We start from the raw sequence: 16075 nt of genomic DNA on the forward strand, positions 1-16075 counted from the left end.
ACCAATTAGATGAAGTCGATAAAATTTTCCATCATTTTCAACTCGTTCTCGTTTACTTTCCTCCTTCGAATACACAATTTTCTTGTTCTAATCTAATTACGTCCAATGATAGATTATATCAACAATACAGAAATTAGTAATTATCAATCATACACAATCGATTTTTTAAAATCACAAGCGATTAGAACATTAATCAAACCAATAGAAAAAAAGTTCTAGAGAAAAATTTAATCTATTCCATGAATTTAATTCTATAAATTCTGAATTTTCAAACGATTCCCATGCAAATAGTAAGCCAAAAAGTCTCTTAATTCCTCCATAGATATTATTTAATAATCTCGACATAAGTTACTGAACAATTAGTTTGTCCATTAATCAGGAAAATCCAAATTTCGATAAACCAACAAAAGATCAATAAACTAATAGTAAATAGAAAACACCTTTTCCTCTCTCTAATCTCTTAATCCTAATCCCTAAATTCTAATCCAAAAGGGATAAAAAAAAAGTTCTAAAAATTGACCGTCAATAATTTGCTACATTTTCCTTTGTTGTTGACACATTTTCGTTGCTCGAAACTGACCGTTATCGACCTTTTCCTTGTCCCTTCCCCTCGAAATAAATAATAACCATCATTTTGGTCTCTTCGTCTTCGTACTTGGTTTGATTGTCCTTTTGTGCAGATCTAATGAACCTTATTAAGGCGGATGATGGTCCAATAAGACAACCATGTGGAATGAATGAAAATTGTGTCGAAGTAAAAAAAGTCCAACTTTCAATTTCGAGCAGAGAACCAAAGGTTTTTATTATTAGATTAATTTCGCCTTCGTTAACTCCTTGTTTCCTTCCTTGTTATTTACTATTACAAAGAGACTTTAACAAGACTATTTTCTTATATCTATCGAATCTTTCTCACTTTCACTCTCTCTCTCAGAATGAGAAAGTGGGAGAGGTGGGGAGTGGATTCCAAGTGGGAGTGGGAAATACTAACATATACTGTATATAATATATTGATTAATATTTTTCTCTAACAACAACAGGAAAGGAAAGTAATCAATTTTACCTCTGCAACTACACAAACACTTTGTACTTTATATTTTTCACTTTCATCCTCATCATCATCATCATCTCTCTCTCTCTCTCTCTCTCTCTCTCTCTCTCTCTCTCTCTCTCCCTCCCTCTCCATCATCTTACCAAAGCTAAACACCATTTTGTTTGCACTTCATTTATCGTCTTCATTATTATAATAATTATTATCATATCTGTCAACTAGAATATTTTAACAATGATAAGATACGAACACCGATTCAATTGTGATAATCAAAAAGTAAGAGTACAATCATTAGACAAAAAAAACAGTTAGATCTTCATCTTCATCTTCATCATCTCAACAGTTTATCATTCAAAAATTTCTGAATAATAACAATCACTTTTAAGATTGATTCAGTTAGAGAGAAGCAAAAAAAAAGATTCAACTATTAGATTTAATTGTGAACTTTTCCCTTCAACCTTATTAGTGGATTCTAACTGCTGTTACTCACTTTTAATACCTTAATTGAGTTGTTGTTACCCTGATTTAATCAATAAATTGTTAGTAAAAGAAAACAGAGAAAACAGAATTGATTGTAAGTGAAAATCATTAAAAACCTTGTGAGTTAATTGATGTTCATCAAAGGAGAGGAAAAGAGGAAAAAAAGTTTAAAAGTTACTTTTCTGTTAACCATTGAGATTAAGATTATTGACAATTTACTTTTGATCATCATTTTCATCTCTATATTATAATTATCATTAATATCATCATCAACTGTTCATCTTGATTCAGATTCAACTCTATATCCAACATGGTAAATTGTTGAGAGCAAGTTTTGTACAATCAGTGTGACTATTGATTAGTTTAACTTATCCTGTTAATTTCAAATGGCTTTTGTTGATTATTGATTTTATCCTCTTTCATTTTGATAATCTTACCTGCGCTTTAACAGATTAACATGTTGTTGTTAATATTATGAAACAATTAACTTTTCAATTGTTTCCAATTAAAAGTGTTTCTTTTTTTATTGTTTATTTTGGTTTCATGAGTATTTCAAAATTTACTGATTCACATTTTTTTTGGCTTATGGGTTTGAGATCAATTCAATTGTTTGGGTAAATTTTGGTGGGTTAATTATTGATTATAATGCATGTTTAAGTTAAATTAATCATCTGTAAGTTTTGACTTGCATTTAAATGAGATCAATTTAATTGTATAATTATGTTTTTCTGATGGTGGTCGGTTGATTTATTATTAAATCAATGATCCTTTTCTTTTAGTCTCTGATCGTAAGGTTATCACTTTTGATTGTTTATTGTTTGTAAGAGATGTTGTTGTTATTTGATCTTGTGTTGGTCGAATACGATTTTTGGTTAAAGGAACTCGACTAACGGTACTTGTTTCTTTGTTTTCCTTTCGATTGGTGGTTGATTGCATTTTTATCGCTTCGTTAGGAGATGAAGGTAACTTTTCATAGGTTGAACTGCGAGTTAAACTTGTTGTTGTGCTGGTTGATGATGAGGATGCTAACGGTGTACTTGGAGAGGGATGAATCGATGGTGAGGTTTTTATCTGAGAGAAACTCGAACCAAATTTATTCGGCCTGGACATTGTATTGTTGTTTACATTTTTATTGCAATTGTTGTCATTTTTAGCTGGAATGTAACTTTGATTAGTGACATTTTCTTTTTCTGCATGTGATCTTTTCCAAAGTGATGCAATTTTACTTTGAACTGGACATCGTTTATTCAGATGAAGGGCTGATGATGATGTCGACGATGAAATTGATTGACCAGTTGAAACAGAGGAACTTGTTTGAAGGTTACCGGACATTTTATCGGTAATATTGTGAATGGAAGTTGAATTGCACATCTTATTTGATGAGAGAGAACGATTTTTATAACCATAAGTGTTATTATTGTTGGTATCAGATTCTGAGGTGTTATTATTGGTTATCGTTGAACTACCGGTTCTCTTACGAACAACGTAAGTTTTTGATGAGAATTTAGTGTCATTATTATTAGTAGAATTTAATTTCTTTACTGGAGTTGTTGGAACTGAACTTGAAGTTCCTATTGACTTCTGTTCACTGGGACCTTCTGAGGTTGATTTTGATCGATTACCTCGAAGAGCAGTAGTTTTAGTTCCTTTGATGACCAATGATTTATTTTTATTCGATTCATTTGATGCAATTTTACTACTATTGGAAGATGATGTACTATTAAAACGACGAATTATTTTGTTATCATTATTGTTGTTGTTTGGATGATTAGTTGATTGAGTTCGTAGAACTGGTTTGACAATTCGTGCCCGTCGTGGTGAACATATATAAGTTGCTCTGGAATCATCTTCAGATTCATTTTGTCCATCACAATTAAATGTATCATTACGTTGAAATATCGGCTTTGGTAAGATACTATTAATCGATGGTGTTGTTGATGTTGTTGTTGTAGGGGTTGAACATTGATCTTCATCCATATTATGAGATTCTGTGAGTTGAATAATATCCTCCGTTTGTTTCTTGATTAATTTGGTTGCCTCAAGATCAAATTCTTTAACTATTGGGAAATTGAAATCATTTAATTCGGAATCAAGTGAATTAAGTGACCCACAGCTACTTGAGAGACCAGAAATTGCTTCCATGTCCGATGGTGGGTTAGTACTTTCGAGGAAAGTGTCAATACCATTGAAAGCACTTTTACCTCGAGGTTCAGTTGATAAAATAGTCGAAATAATTTTGGGTGGTTCTGGTTTAGTGGGTTCCATGGTATTTGTGAATTCTAATGATGGAAAATTAGATGATTCTAAACTCAATGAAGCTTCATCAATACATGAAGGTGGTTTTATATTGCTAATGTCATGGGATTCCAGTGAATATAATGAAACTGATGATTCTGGTTGAGTTGATGTAAGAGGAGGTCCATTGAGCATCTCGCCATTGTTATCATTAGACTTGATTCCTTTGGAATCGTAAACTCCAAGGTTATTAATACAAGATTCTTGGACTTGATCAATAATTTGAGTTACCTTTTCAAGTTTAGTCGTAATGGTTTCATTGATTTGAATTGATGGGTTTTCATCTAGTCCAGATGATTTATTTTGATTTATCTCAAGAGATTTTAAATGTTGCTTCTCAAAAATCATTCGAGTCTGACCAAAGTAGTGAATGTTTTCACTAGATAAAGGATTGGATGATGAATGTTGAGATGGTTTTACATTGTAATGAGTTTCAATTTCTCCACTAATTATTGTCGTGGGTTCTGTTTGTGTTGGTGAATCGGGTAAATCAGTGGGTGAAATAGGGTCGCTGGTAAATTTACTGAATTCAGAAGGAACTGAAGAAATTGAAGTTCCTATTGATTTAATTTCTAATCCCGAGATGGAACCAAGTGAACTTGTTCGTGAAAACATTATTGGAGTTGCTTCCATTGATGTTACACAGTTTTCACCAAAGTTGATTGATTGATTGTTGGTTGTTGAACTAATGGAACGATTAAGTGTTGAAGTAGATAACAATTCATCATCCAAAAGACTTTTCTCATTGCTATTGATCATTTGATTTTCCTCTTTTACTAAATTTTCTTCATTCTCTTCGACAATTGTGTCCTCACTTTTAACCTTTTTGGTTACATTTGATGGTGAAAAGTCAATTAAATTGCACTGAGATGATGATAAATCGTTTTCGTTTTGCGTTTCGTGTTTGCAACAATTGTAGTTCAATCGATGGGTAAATTTAGTTAAATTATCTTCAGATAAATTGGACAACATATGAGTCGAGTCGTTTTGACGATAGTTCAAAGGTTCATCAGGATGAGCAGATCGAAACAGTTGACTCTCAATCTCAGTTCCATCGGTACTTGATTTACGACGAGGTAATAATCGTTCATTGGGTTTAATCCCAATGATTGTATTTTCGTTATTAGTAAATTTGACTCCAAATTGATGGGAATTGATACATGAAGATAAGTATTGTCCATTTGGAGAAGATAAAAGGTTTTCTACATTTCGTCGAGCACTTTCCAAGATTTTCTTATCGAAAAGATCAGAATTCTGATTTATCAGAGTAGTTGGTACGGTGACCGTAGAGATATTATCATTCTCTTTCACGTCAGAAACCTTGATTGGATAAGCGTGGAAAAGATGACTTAAATCATTTGCGAAATTTATAGTTGAAGTGGAAGGTGATGGAGGTGGAGGCGGAGGATTAAAACCGTGAAATGATGAACGTGGAAGAGCGGGTTCCAAATGTGGTTGACTGTTGTTGGTAGTGAGTGTTGATTGTTGATTTAATGATCGATTGTTAAATGGATAGTATACTGGCTCTGAGTGAGTACTTCCAAGACTGTCCTTACTTGATGATTTGGACATGTAAGGATAAGGATTGGAGAGAGTGGGTACAGTAAATGAAGTGTACATTCTGTCGGGTAAATCATAACGAGTGATCGGTGGTGGTGGATGAAATCGTCGGACATGAGCGGGACTTGATTTAGGAGATTCCAGATTATCACATGTTTCAGACAAACTATCATCTAATTCAGGACGAAAACCATTATATTTACGAGCCAAAAGGGTGGGAGTTGTTGAAGCGCTTGTGGTGTTTGTGGTACTTGGTGAATTGCAAGATGAATTTCGTGATGAGGATGAGAAACAATTTGAATCAATCATTTCATGATAATTTTTAACTGATGAAAGATTCTTAAGAGCTGCTGCTGATCCCATTGATATCATTTTATGCTTCGAATTGATTAGATTACGTAACATTGGAATTGCACCTAATTCAATCAGTTTCATTTGATCTTGAATACATCGAGCAGATAAATTCCAGAGAGTAGCACAGGCATTGGAGACAATTGTTAATGAAGGTGATTCTAATTGTTCAAGAAGTATGGAAAGAGTATCATGTTCACGTAAAATAGCCCGAAGGTGTTCATGTCGAGCAATATAACTGGACACATTTCTCAGTATTCCTCCGCCATTTTCAATGATAATCATGGTATTGTTTGGTGATTGGTAGTTTAAAGTTGAGACTAGAAACTTGAGCGCTCCTTCAACAGCACAAATTTCCGCTTTATTTGTTGTCGAATGAGCTGACAGATTCCATAATGCCGTTAATATGGACTTGAGAGTTGATTCTTTTCTTGCCTCTAGTGCGGCTCGCATCAGTAATCGCACTGCTCCCATATCTCGTAAGGTGTCTTTCCCTTGATCATCGGCTTTCCAAGAAAGATTCCTTAAAACGGAAGCGGTGACTTGCCTCAGCTCTTCTGACGGCGAATATAATTGTTCAATGACACTTCGAATGACTAGTTTATTCGAACACAAAATTGACTTATTGGTTCCATCACCAAATGTAAGATTAGTTAAGGCCATGAAAGCATATCGACGAACCGTAATACATTGAGGTGAAGTTGTGTTTCCATGATATTTGTTATCGAAAAAGATTAACTCAGCGATCGCATGAAGTCCACCAAGAAGACAAATAGCAATTCGATGTTCCTCATCGAAGGAAATTTTCATCAATTGTGATGTCGCTTCTCCTGGATGAGCCATTGATACACTCAGGTCACCATTTCCTCGTTTAAATTTATCACAAAATCCTCGAATTTCCTCTAAAAGTTGAAGAACTCTCATCTCCTTTTTACCGGCTTTCGTGTCTTCACTGTATCTGATTATATTTCTCAAAGCAATACAAGCTTTATTACGTATATCAAGTTCCTTAAGATTATCTTCCTCTAAATCCAAACTCGATGCACATCCAAATTCACTATTTTCCCCATCATTTGAGTTGTCACCAAATCTACCATAATCATTATCGTCATCATCCTTTTCTGAATTTAAATTGACATCATCCCAATTATCTTCATGATGCTTTGTATCCTCTCCAATTGGATGAATCAATTGGATTAACAAGGGTATACATCCGTGGCTTCTCATTTCCAAAGAGATCCGTTTATCCAGCGACATGGAGTAAAATTTGTTACACATCTCTTCCTTAACGTTATTACATGTTAACATGGAGAGAAGTGAATAAACAGTTTCTGCTTTGATTTCCAGTTGCTGTTGATTCTTGTAAACATTTGAATTGAACTTATTGTTTGATGATCGATGTGAACCAAAACTAATTATCGAACAAGTATCCAATTCATCATCTCCACCACCTCCACCTCCCTTAGAAGAGGAAAGATTAGATCCAAAGGAAAGAGTCGATTGATTAAGACTGTTCATCATGGTAATAAACTTATTTACACTTCGATTATTGAAGACGATAAAAACCAAAGGTCAAACTGTAAGAGAGAAGAAAACAAAGAGAAAATGTAAATAACCAGAGAGAAACACAATTAACGTGATCGGATGAGGAATAACGGTAAAAATAACTCACACCTTTCACCTTCACTTCATAATTGACTGTATTCAATACAAAACAAAACATGACTAGAGGATTTAAAAAATTTATCCCATAGACTTGCGCTTGATAAGATTCAGCTGCTTAAATGATGATTAGATTAACATATTCGTGCAGATTAGTTAACCAAAAAAAAAGAGCGTTGAATTAGCTGTTAGGTATTGAAAATATTTAAACATTTTGTCTAAATCATCAACATTTAACAATAAACAAGGTTGGATTGTTAATCCTAATCATCCTGACAACATTGTAAAACTGTTAATCACTTGAAGTTGAACCAAGATTATCTCAAAGAATATAATCTAATGATGGTTAATTATGTGTCATGAAACTCATGATAATAATGAACAAAAACATGATGAGTATAGTTTATCATCCATTGGAAGGATAAACAACCCAATGGATAAAAAAAAAACAATTAGTTTATCCAATGTTTGTAATCTGTTGATCTTCACTTGAATAGGGTAACAATTGCGAGAGAAAAGTTAATTTTCAAGTGAATGATCAACAAGATCAGGGTAAGTTCAACATGATGTTAGTTTGATATAAACTACGTTGTTTGGGGATAGAAAAGTTCAAATGATGAGATAAATAAAATTTGGAGGGATTCCAAAAGGAGAGAGAAGCAAAAAGGAAAATGTCTCAACTGTATTTAAAGAGGGAATAATTAACCACATAGAAACAGAGATGTTGAGGTTATTACTGAAATTGTTTACAGATAAATCACTTGGTTAAGAAACAATCAAATCTTAATCATGTTAATTGGTTACAGTCAACAGGAAAATATGTGTCAGCATATTGATTGATGCAAGTAATCACTTTCGGGCTAAATTGGATAAAGATGACACATACCAAATCTTAGACTAATCTCCTTACACATGAATGAATTTGATTCTTTTCAAATATTGACATAGAAAAATAATTCACTAAGATTGTCGACTGATCATCTGAAAGAATCAAGAAAAAGAATAGCAGTTAATCTTTAAGAGAAAAAATTAGGAAAGAAGAAGAGAAAATGTAATAGAATATTTAGATTTCTAAGACAATTTAATATTCTACATACCTGAGTTAACAATTAAGTCTAAACATCATGGAAACATTGATTCTTGTGATTTAGGAATGAGAGATATTGATTCAATTGCTTAGACGAGATAAACAAAGGCAAGGCCCAGGAAGGAAATCATCAAGCAACCAGAAAATCAATCGGCAGGAAAAGGAAAACCAAAAATAGACAAGACTCACAAAGTGATTGACTATTACGGAAACGGTAACAGATAAGTTTAAGGTCACATTTAATCACCGGAGATAATCAACAAAATAATAAGAATAGAAAATTAAATCAGAGAATTGAGGTTGAGATTAAATAGAAAAGGCAACAGATTAACAAAGGAAAATTGTCTCCACCTAGAAAATAACTTCACCCAATTTAGAGATTGGAATTAAGGATTAACAGTTATTATCTAGATTCTTTCACCGATTCGATTAACAGGGAAAAGGGTTAAGTGAATTAGCTTACCTTGGAATTGAATTGTTCAATGTTCATTATTCGATTGATTCGATTATCAAAATAATTGATCAACATGACATAAGATTTAACCTCAAATAGACAAAAGAGTTTGGTGACTCATTGGAGAAAAGAAGAAAATATTTCTCTGTCTTTTCTCTGTCTTTTTTTCTCTGAGATCAAAATGAGATTATTTTGGTTTTCTCTTCTCTAGTTGGTTTACTTACGATTTCTCCTTAATTGTTGTCTAGTTTTTCAATCGAAAATACAATTGACAGTTAAATGTGTAAAAAGATTAATTGTTGACAATCACAAGGCGAAAATAAGGTTTTACAATCAGAGAGAAATTGATCTGAAATCGGTTAACCGAATCAAATTTATTGATCGGCGAAGCGGTTTTACCATAAACCGAATATTGGTCATGCGTCTCGTGGAATAATCAATTTTAATCCAGTTGATTTTTAATTCTTTTTCGTTAATATGCTGATAATTCCCCTGAAATAGAAAAGAGAGAAAAAAACTGTAAGATTAATTGTTAATTAACGAATGAGCTGACAAATCGATTGGATTATTTACTTATCACTCGAGAAATTAGTTAATTTGTTTGTTATTTGTTTCTATTTGTTTTTGTTAAGAAATTGGAAATAATTATTTACTCCAAAACTAATCATCTAATTGTTTCTAAATTTTGATAAGTAAATATTCAATTAACAATAACTTACAGATGACAGAGATTAAAAATTTACTCATGAATGAAGTCTCTTGATTAGGTGAGATAATCCCTGATGAATTAAAGACTCGTCTCTTAAATCTACCAATTATCGGGAGAAAACCATTATCATTAGTTAATGGAATCGTTGATTCGGGTCCTGAATCTGATGATAGTTCGGGACTAATTGCTCGTTCATTATAAAAATTTTGTTGCTTATTGTCATAATTTTTGAATTGTGACAATATTTGGATGTCGAAGTGTCTGGAGAGTGTCAAGTTCTCGAAAATTTCTGACGATACTCGAAAGAGGTTTTAGTTAAATCGATCACTTCAACAGCGATATCTTTAACAAGATATTTGGCCTAATAAACTTTTGAGAAGTTTCCAAAGTTGATCTTATCTCCGATCTTGAATCTTTTCTTGTCAAACATTTTCGTTTCCTCAGGTGAACATGGATTCTCATCTTTTTTGGGAACATCCAATCTCTTATCACCAGCCATATTAACATAGAATCAAGGAAAACTTTAAACGAAAACAAAATTAAATAAAGATTTGGCTACTTAATGGATTGGGTCAAGTTAACTTAATTAATAATTTTAAATTATTAATTTTAATTGTTTTGACTTCGAAGAACAATTTCTACCATCAGATGGCGCTGAAAAGAATAACCGCCAATTTCAAATGGAGATTCCAATCATATGTTCATTTAAATTCATCTGAGTTTTTCTAATTGTTGTCTCTTGATGATATTGTTTCCATTTCGATAATTATTAGCTAATTCTGTTTTAATCTTCACTTATGGAAGGTTTTATTCGGGTTTCGCCCAAAGAATTGAATTTATCTCTTACTCTAGTTTGTGGTCAATGTTTCAGATGGAAAAGAAGATCAAAAAAAGACAATGTTTGGTTTGGAATTATTTTCAATCATGTTTTTGAATTAACTCAGAATATTAATTCTTTGAAAGTAAATCATGGTGATGACGGTGATTCAGTTGACAGTTCAATCCATTGGAAACTGTTAAATTCTTCAAACAATAAGACTGGAAAAGCAGCGAAACGTAAAAAATTATCTCAAGATGACATATCCAATCTGTTGAGTGATTATTTTCAATTACAAGTTCCATTGGTTGATTATTATGATAAATGGTCAAAAATTGATTCAAATTTTAATTCCAAAGGATGTCAACTACCTGGTATACGAATACTTCGTCAAGATCCGATTGAAAATCTATTCAGTTTCATCTGTTCATCTAATAACAACATTCCGAGAATCTCAATGATGGTTGATTCCTTGTGTTCCACTTATGGGCAACAATTATTTGATGATCATGAATTTGGAACAATTTATAATTTTCCATCAATCAGTAGACTTTGTGAAGATGGTGTAGAAAGTAAATTACGATCATTAAGCTTTGGCTATCGAGCCAAATTCATCCATCAAGCAGCCAAAACAATAATGTCTAACGGTGAGACTATTCAATCACCTTCACAAAAGCAAAGGAAAAATTTTCCGATCGATTAATTAATTGTTTCTGTTTCTTTTCCAATTGATTTCAGATGCGAAAAATCCTGAGAAATGGTTATTCAATTTGAGAAATGAATGTTATGAAAAAGCTCATAGTCAATTGATGTCTCTTCCTGGTGTTGGTGCCAAAGTTGCTGATTGTGTTTGTTTAATGTCTTTGGATAAACATGATGCAATTCCTGGTTAGTTAACTAAATTTTTTTCTTCTAATTCTTCATCTAATTTTGTTCACTCCCAATGTTTCATTTAGTTGATACTCATGTTTGGAAAATTGCTCTAAATGATTATCTACCTCACCTAAAGAAAAACAAAACAATGACTGATAAATCGTATAAAGAGATTGGAAATTTTTTCCGTTCACATTTTGGACCTTATGCTGGTTGGGCTCATTCAGTTCTATTCACAGCTGATCTTGCAAAATTCAAGAAATTATTGGAATAACAATTAACTTAATCATCTCTCATCCATCAATTTTTTTAAATCACAACAAGAAAACAACATCGTTCTTGCTTACCATTAGTAATAGTCTTTAAATCAACTTCCAAATGATCAAACTCTTAATTTCTTTCAATCAATGTGTAATATATTCTCCTTTAATTGTTATTGTATTTTCATTTTGTAAATAAAATAAATTCACAATCAAAAGTGTTGATTTAATTCTCGATTTCGTTTCATTTTCTCAATTTGAATTTCGAGCCATCGAAAAATCTCCATGGTAACAGAAATGCTGAATTCTGATTGGTTTTCACTTCTCATGTTTTCATTTTCATTTCTGCCAAAAAATTAACTCTAATTGTCACATTAATTATGTCATAATTTCATCTATTTCTTAATCAATTAACCTTTTAATGTGATTGAATTTCACAAGAATCTCTATAGAATCAATTTTCGGTAAGTTTCGCGAGTGTCATCAACTTTTTCCCTTGATTATCATAAGCCGGTAAGAAGATATCAATTTATTGTTATTTTGCTGATCTCTTAATTTAATTAATTTAATTTCTCGTCTCCTAATTATCTTTACTATTTTTAGTCATTTTAAAAACCGTTATTGAACCTGTTGCATTATGAAACTGGTATGTAGTTTTTAGAAACCGTCATCTTAATCCTTTAACTAATTGTTTACTAATCCTCTGGTTCTCTGATTTTTTTTCAGATTTCTTTGAATGATAATGTTAACAAACCATGTAATTTGGTACAATTTAAAGACACCCTGATGATGTTTGATAGTGGTTTAGATGCATTATCAACTTTGGGCTTCATTCCATTACCTTTGGTTACATCTAATCATTTATCTTCACTTCCAAATTGGACACCGAGTAATAATCAAGATGCTCAATTAGAATCAGTAAGATAATTTTAAATTTAATTTCCAAGATAGAATTTATTAATCAATCCCTTTCATCTTTTTTTTTCTTACTTATAATAGGAGTTAAAGGAGTGTTGTGGAAAAGTATTTGTGGACAGTTCACCTGAATTCTGTTGTCCAGAGGTAAAAATAATTAGACCAATATGAATTGTTTTTCTAATTGTTCTTCTCTGTTACTTTTTCACTTTTTCTTCCAGTTTTCTACAATCAATTTTAAACATGTCGATGTTATTTTTGTATCTAACTACCTTTGTATGTTAGGATTACCTTATATAACTGAACGAACTGACTTTGAAGGTGTTGTTTATGCCACTGAACCTACAATTCAAATTGGACGTCAATTCATGGAGGAAATAATTTTTTATATTGAAAGAACACCTAAAGTTAAATGTGCATCAAAGTGGAAGGACAAATCAATCTATGGAAATATTCCTTTACCTGTTAATTTAGCCTCATTACCACCTCATCTATGGCGACAAATATATACTAGCAAGGAATTAAATAATAGCTTCTCGAAAGTAAAAGTGATTGGATTTGGTGAGAAAGTTGATATTTTCGGTGCTTTCGAGATCAGTGCTCATTCATCAGGTTATTGTATTGGATCGTGTAATTGGTTGATTGAAACCGCTCATGAAAAAATTGTTTATCTCTCAAGTACATCAACCCTCACCACCCACCCGAAGCCAATTGATTACGGACCATTTAGAAAAGCCGATGTCATGATTGTTACCAATCTCACACAAACACCAACCTGTAATCCGGATAACATGTTAACCGAACTTTGTGTTCGTGTAACCACCGCTTTGGCCACCGGCGGAAATGTCTTAATTCCCTGTTATCCATCAGGAGTAATTTATGATCTCTTTGAATGTCTCATCCCCCATTTAGACAATTCTGGATATGCAACGACTCCCGTTTACTTTGTTTCTCCAGTTGCCGATCAATCACTTGCTTACTCTAACATTCTTGCCGAATGGTTGACAACCAATAAACAATCAAGAGTTTATCTTCCCGAAGAGCCTTTTGGTCACTCATATCTAGTTCGATCGGGTCGACTTAAACACTACCAAGGTATTCATGTGGACGCTTTTAGTAACGATTATAAAAGTCCTTGTATTGTTTTCACCGGTCATCCCTCTCTCAGATTTGGTGATGTCGTTCATTTTATTGAACTTTGGAAATCATCACCAAACAATTTGATCGTCTTCACCGAGCCCGATTTCCCCTGTGCTGATGCCTTAGCACCTTATCATCCTGTCGCTATGAGAGTAGTCCAGTGTCCAATTGACACTTCTCTCAATTTTTTCCAAGTAAACAAACTATTACGTGAACTTAAACCAACAAATGTACTTGTATCAGAAAAATATACTAGCCCACCGCCCTTGTTACAACATAAAACTGACCTGGTTATCGATGCTGGACCAGAAACCGAGATGATTACTTATAAACGAAACGAGACAATTCAAGTTAAATTAAATCGTAAATTTGAACGAGCTGCTATCGACAGTGAACTAGCATCAAGTTTGAATCCAGTTGAACTGAAATCTGGAATCTCAGTGGCCACTGTTACAGGAACATTGATTGCAAAGGATAATAAATTTAAACTGAAATCAGTTTCAACAAATGAATTAAATGAAATACGACGAAACAATCAAGGACAATCAATCCCACCTCAATTTTACACCTATGGAACATTAGATTTACCAATGTTCATGCAACTACTTGGAAACGCGGGCATTTACGATGCAAGTATTGAACAAACACCGAGTGGTTGTATCGTTCAACTTGTAAGTATAATTATAAAAATCAATTAACCCAATTAAATTTAACTCTAACAATTTCTATTATTTTCCAACAGAGAAGCGAAGAAGCCTTTGTAACCATTGATGATTCTCTGACCCATATTGTTTGTGATGCCAATGATTCACTTCGTATTTTATTAAAAGATTTGGTATCTAAATGTTTAAAGAAAATTTAAACAATCAAGCAAATGATGGATAATTTTGTTAAATACTCTGTGTACAATTGATTGTATATTTTTTAAAAATTCAATTCAAGATAAACTGGCAATGATTGTTTTCCATGTAACAATTTGAGCTTGTCAATCATTGGCAATAGATGAATCTTGTGAACTATTGACTTAGAGAAAAGTTATTATTGAAGATAATTGTGTCATTTCAGATCACAATTAAATTTTTTGGCAAAAGAATCAAGAAACAAAGGAATCGTTTGGTTAATTGTAAACTCTTTTCCAATCTCTTGAGTTATCGATGTAACTTTTTTCCCTTCCAATCCACAAGGAATAATATGATCAAACCAAGAAAGATCATTGTTACAATTAAGACAAATTCCATGAGTGGTGATATACCGTTTACCATGAATACCGATTGCGGCAATTTTACGATTATCTTCAATCCAAACACCAGGAAATTGGCTGATTGTTGAGATTTTCCTATGAACCGGTAAAACTTTCTGACAAGTATCAATAACAGTCTCTTCTAAACGATGGACATAACACCGGATCGATTTATTGGAAAAGAAACAACCCAAATAGAGAATTGGATAAATTGTTAATTGACCATAACCATGAAAGGTTATTAAACCTCCTCTATCAGTGGTAACAAAATCAGCACCAAGTGATTTAAGAGAATCAATTAGTTTCTCTCCATAATCAGCTCGTCGTATACCAATAGTATAAACAGGATCATGTTCAACCAGAAATAATTTATTCTCATACTGATTAACCTTTAACGATGATGATGATGATGATGGAACAAGATTTAATTGATTAATCAATTTGTCCCTGGCTGAACATTGGGCCTGATAAGCAGCAGCAAAATTCAATCTTCCCAAATTGATCACTTGAACAACAGGCTTAGACATAATTTCCCTTTTCAATCATAATGTCAGTCATTGAATCAATCACAAAGAAACAAACTCATTTACATTAATTGTTGACAATTAACCAAAAAAAAAATAAATAAATAAAATAAACGACAAAACAAAACACAACAACAACAACAACTCAAGTCAAGATGTAAACAAATCATGTGACAATCACATGGATTTTTCTCGATCAAATGAAAGAGAACAATTTAATTCTAATTGAAAAACTAATCACTAATTAATTGGAAGAAAACTGTTTAATGAAAGAAAATCAAATGAGACAAGCAATTAACTCCAATTAATGGTAATTAATTGTTACTTTTACAAAAGAAACTGTAAAATTGAAGTGAAACAATTGATTGAAATAAATTGGAAATTCTTTCAATCAACTTGTTAATGATTCTGTTTTTACAGGTTCTTTAATGGGAAATGATGACTCGAGGTCTGATCATAGTGATGACATTTCACCTCAGAGGTTACGACCCTCGGAATCTGATCCCACCTAATTACTAATTTCCAATCAATAACCTCGAACAATTTATTTTATTAGTTACAATGTTCTCGTGTTTTGTTTTATCAATGAACTTGAATCAATTGATTGTCTCCTCCAATTATTATTACTTTTCCTCTTCAATATTATCAACCTTGATTCTA

The 16075-nt window shown here is 32.5% G+C and overlaps 4 protein-coding genes across 9 annotated transcripts; 2 read left to right on the forward strand and 2 right to left on the reverse strand.

Annotated features, from left to right (window-relative positions):
* Window positions 1-1998: 1998 nt before the first annotated feature.
* Window positions 1999-10213, reverse strand: LOC128389829 (adenomatous polyposis coli protein-like). Of its 5 annotated transcripts, XM_053349485.1 has the most exons (6): window positions 9657-10213; window positions 8947-9429; window positions 8494-8683; window positions 8283-8377; window positions 7409-7510; window positions 1999-7311 (listed from the first exon to the last, which is right to left on the reverse strand). In XM_053349485.1, exon 6 carries the CDS (start codon window positions 7253-7255, stop codon window positions 2282-2284), a length of 4974 nt encoding a protein of 1657 aa, XP_053205460.1. In that variant the 5' UTR covers window positions 7256-7311; window positions 7409-7510; window positions 8283-8377; window positions 8494-8683; window positions 8947-9429; window positions 9657-10213; the 3' UTR covers window positions 1999-2281. The 5 variants fall into 5 exon arrangements, with proteins under 5 accessions (XP_053205460.1, XP_053205445.1, XP_053205453.1 ...); XM_053349470.1 differs by lacking the exon at window positions 7409-7510; XM_053349478.1 differs by lacking the exons at window positions 7409-7510; window positions 8283-8377.
* A 141-nt stretch (window positions 10214-10354) lies between these two features.
* Window positions 10355-11833, forward strand: LOC128389996 (N-glycosylase/DNA lyase-like). The gene is made up of 3 exons (XM_053349654.1): window positions 10355-11110; window positions 11202-11351; window positions 11420-11833. The coding sequence occupies exons 1-3, from the start codon at window positions 10444-10446 to the stop codon at window positions 11608-11610; spliced, it is 1008 nt and encodes a 335-aa protein (XP_053205629.1). The 5' UTR covers window positions 10355-10443; the 3' UTR covers window positions 11611-11833.
* Window positions 11834-11932: 99 nt separating this feature from the next.
* On the forward strand, window positions 11933-14626 carry LOC128389914 (integrator complex subunit 9-like). Of its 2 annotated transcripts, none has more exons than XM_053349583.1 (6): window positions 11933-12060; window positions 12200-12242; window positions 12323-12514; window positions 12596-12658; window positions 12733-14322; window positions 14394-14626. In XM_053349583.1, exons 2-6 carry the CDS (start codon window positions 12234-12236, stop codon window positions 14511-14513), a joined length of 1974 nt encoding a protein of 657 aa, XP_053205558.1. In that variant the 5' UTR covers window positions 11933-12060; window positions 12200-12233; the 3' UTR covers window positions 14514-14626. The 2 variants fall into 2 exon arrangements, with proteins under 2 accessions (XP_053205558.1, XP_053205550.1); XM_053349575.1 differs by having other exon boundaries at window positions 11944-12109.
* On the reverse strand, window positions 14438-15802 carry LOC128390005 (putative lipoyltransferase 2, mitochondrial). Its single transcript, XM_053349666.1, has one exon. The coding sequence runs from the start codon at window positions 15416-15418 to the stop codon at window positions 14708-14710; it is 711 nt and encodes a 236-aa protein (XP_053205641.1). The 5' UTR covers window positions 15419-15802; the 3' UTR covers window positions 14438-14707.
* Window positions 15803-16075: the final 273 nt, after the last annotated feature.

The sequence above is a fragment of the Panonychus citri genome, unplaced genomic scaffold, assembly GCF_014898815.1.
Source record: "Panonychus citri isolate SS breed McGregor unplaced genomic scaffold, ASM1489881v1 Contig00011, whole genome shotgun sequence".
NCBI lineage: Eukaryota > Metazoa > Arthropoda > Arachnida > Trombidiformes > Tetranychidae > Panonychus > Panonychus citri.

What these genes read in the sequence shown, in the direction of transcription:
- LOC128389996 (XM_053349654.1), top strand. Translation starts at nt 10,444, where the DNA reads ATGGAAGGTTTTATTCGGGTTTCGCCCAAAGAATTGAATTTATCTCTT. An exon ending in CAAAACAATAATGTCTAACG is followed by an intron (nt 11,111 to 11,201) that starts GTGAGACTATTC and finishes AATTGATTTCAG; the next exon opens with ATGCGAAAAATCCTGAGAAA. An exon ending in TAAACATGATGCAATTCCTG is followed by an intron (nt 11,352 to 11,419) that starts GTTAGTTAACTA and finishes TGTTTCATTTAG; the next exon opens with TTGATACTCATGTTTGGAAA.
- LOC128390005 (XM_053349666.1), bottom strand. Translation starts at nt 15,418, where the DNA reads ATGTCTAAGCCTGTTGTTCAAGTGATCAATTTGGGAAGATTGAATTTT.
- LOC128389914 (XM_053349583.1), top strand. An exon ending in AAGATGCTCAATTAGAATCA is followed by an intron (nt 12,515 to 12,595) that starts GTAAGATAATTT and finishes TACTTATAATAG; the next exon opens with GAGTTAAAGGAGTGTTGTGG. An exon ending in GTGGTTGTATCGTTCAACTT is followed by an intron (nt 14,323 to 14,393) that starts GTAAGTATAATT and finishes ATTTTCCAACAG; the next exon opens with AGAAGCGAAGAAGCCTTTGT.
- LOC128389829 (XM_053349489.1), bottom strand. Translation starts at nt 7,255, where the DNA reads ATGATGAACAGTCTTAATCAATCGACTCTTTCCTTTGGATCTAATCTT.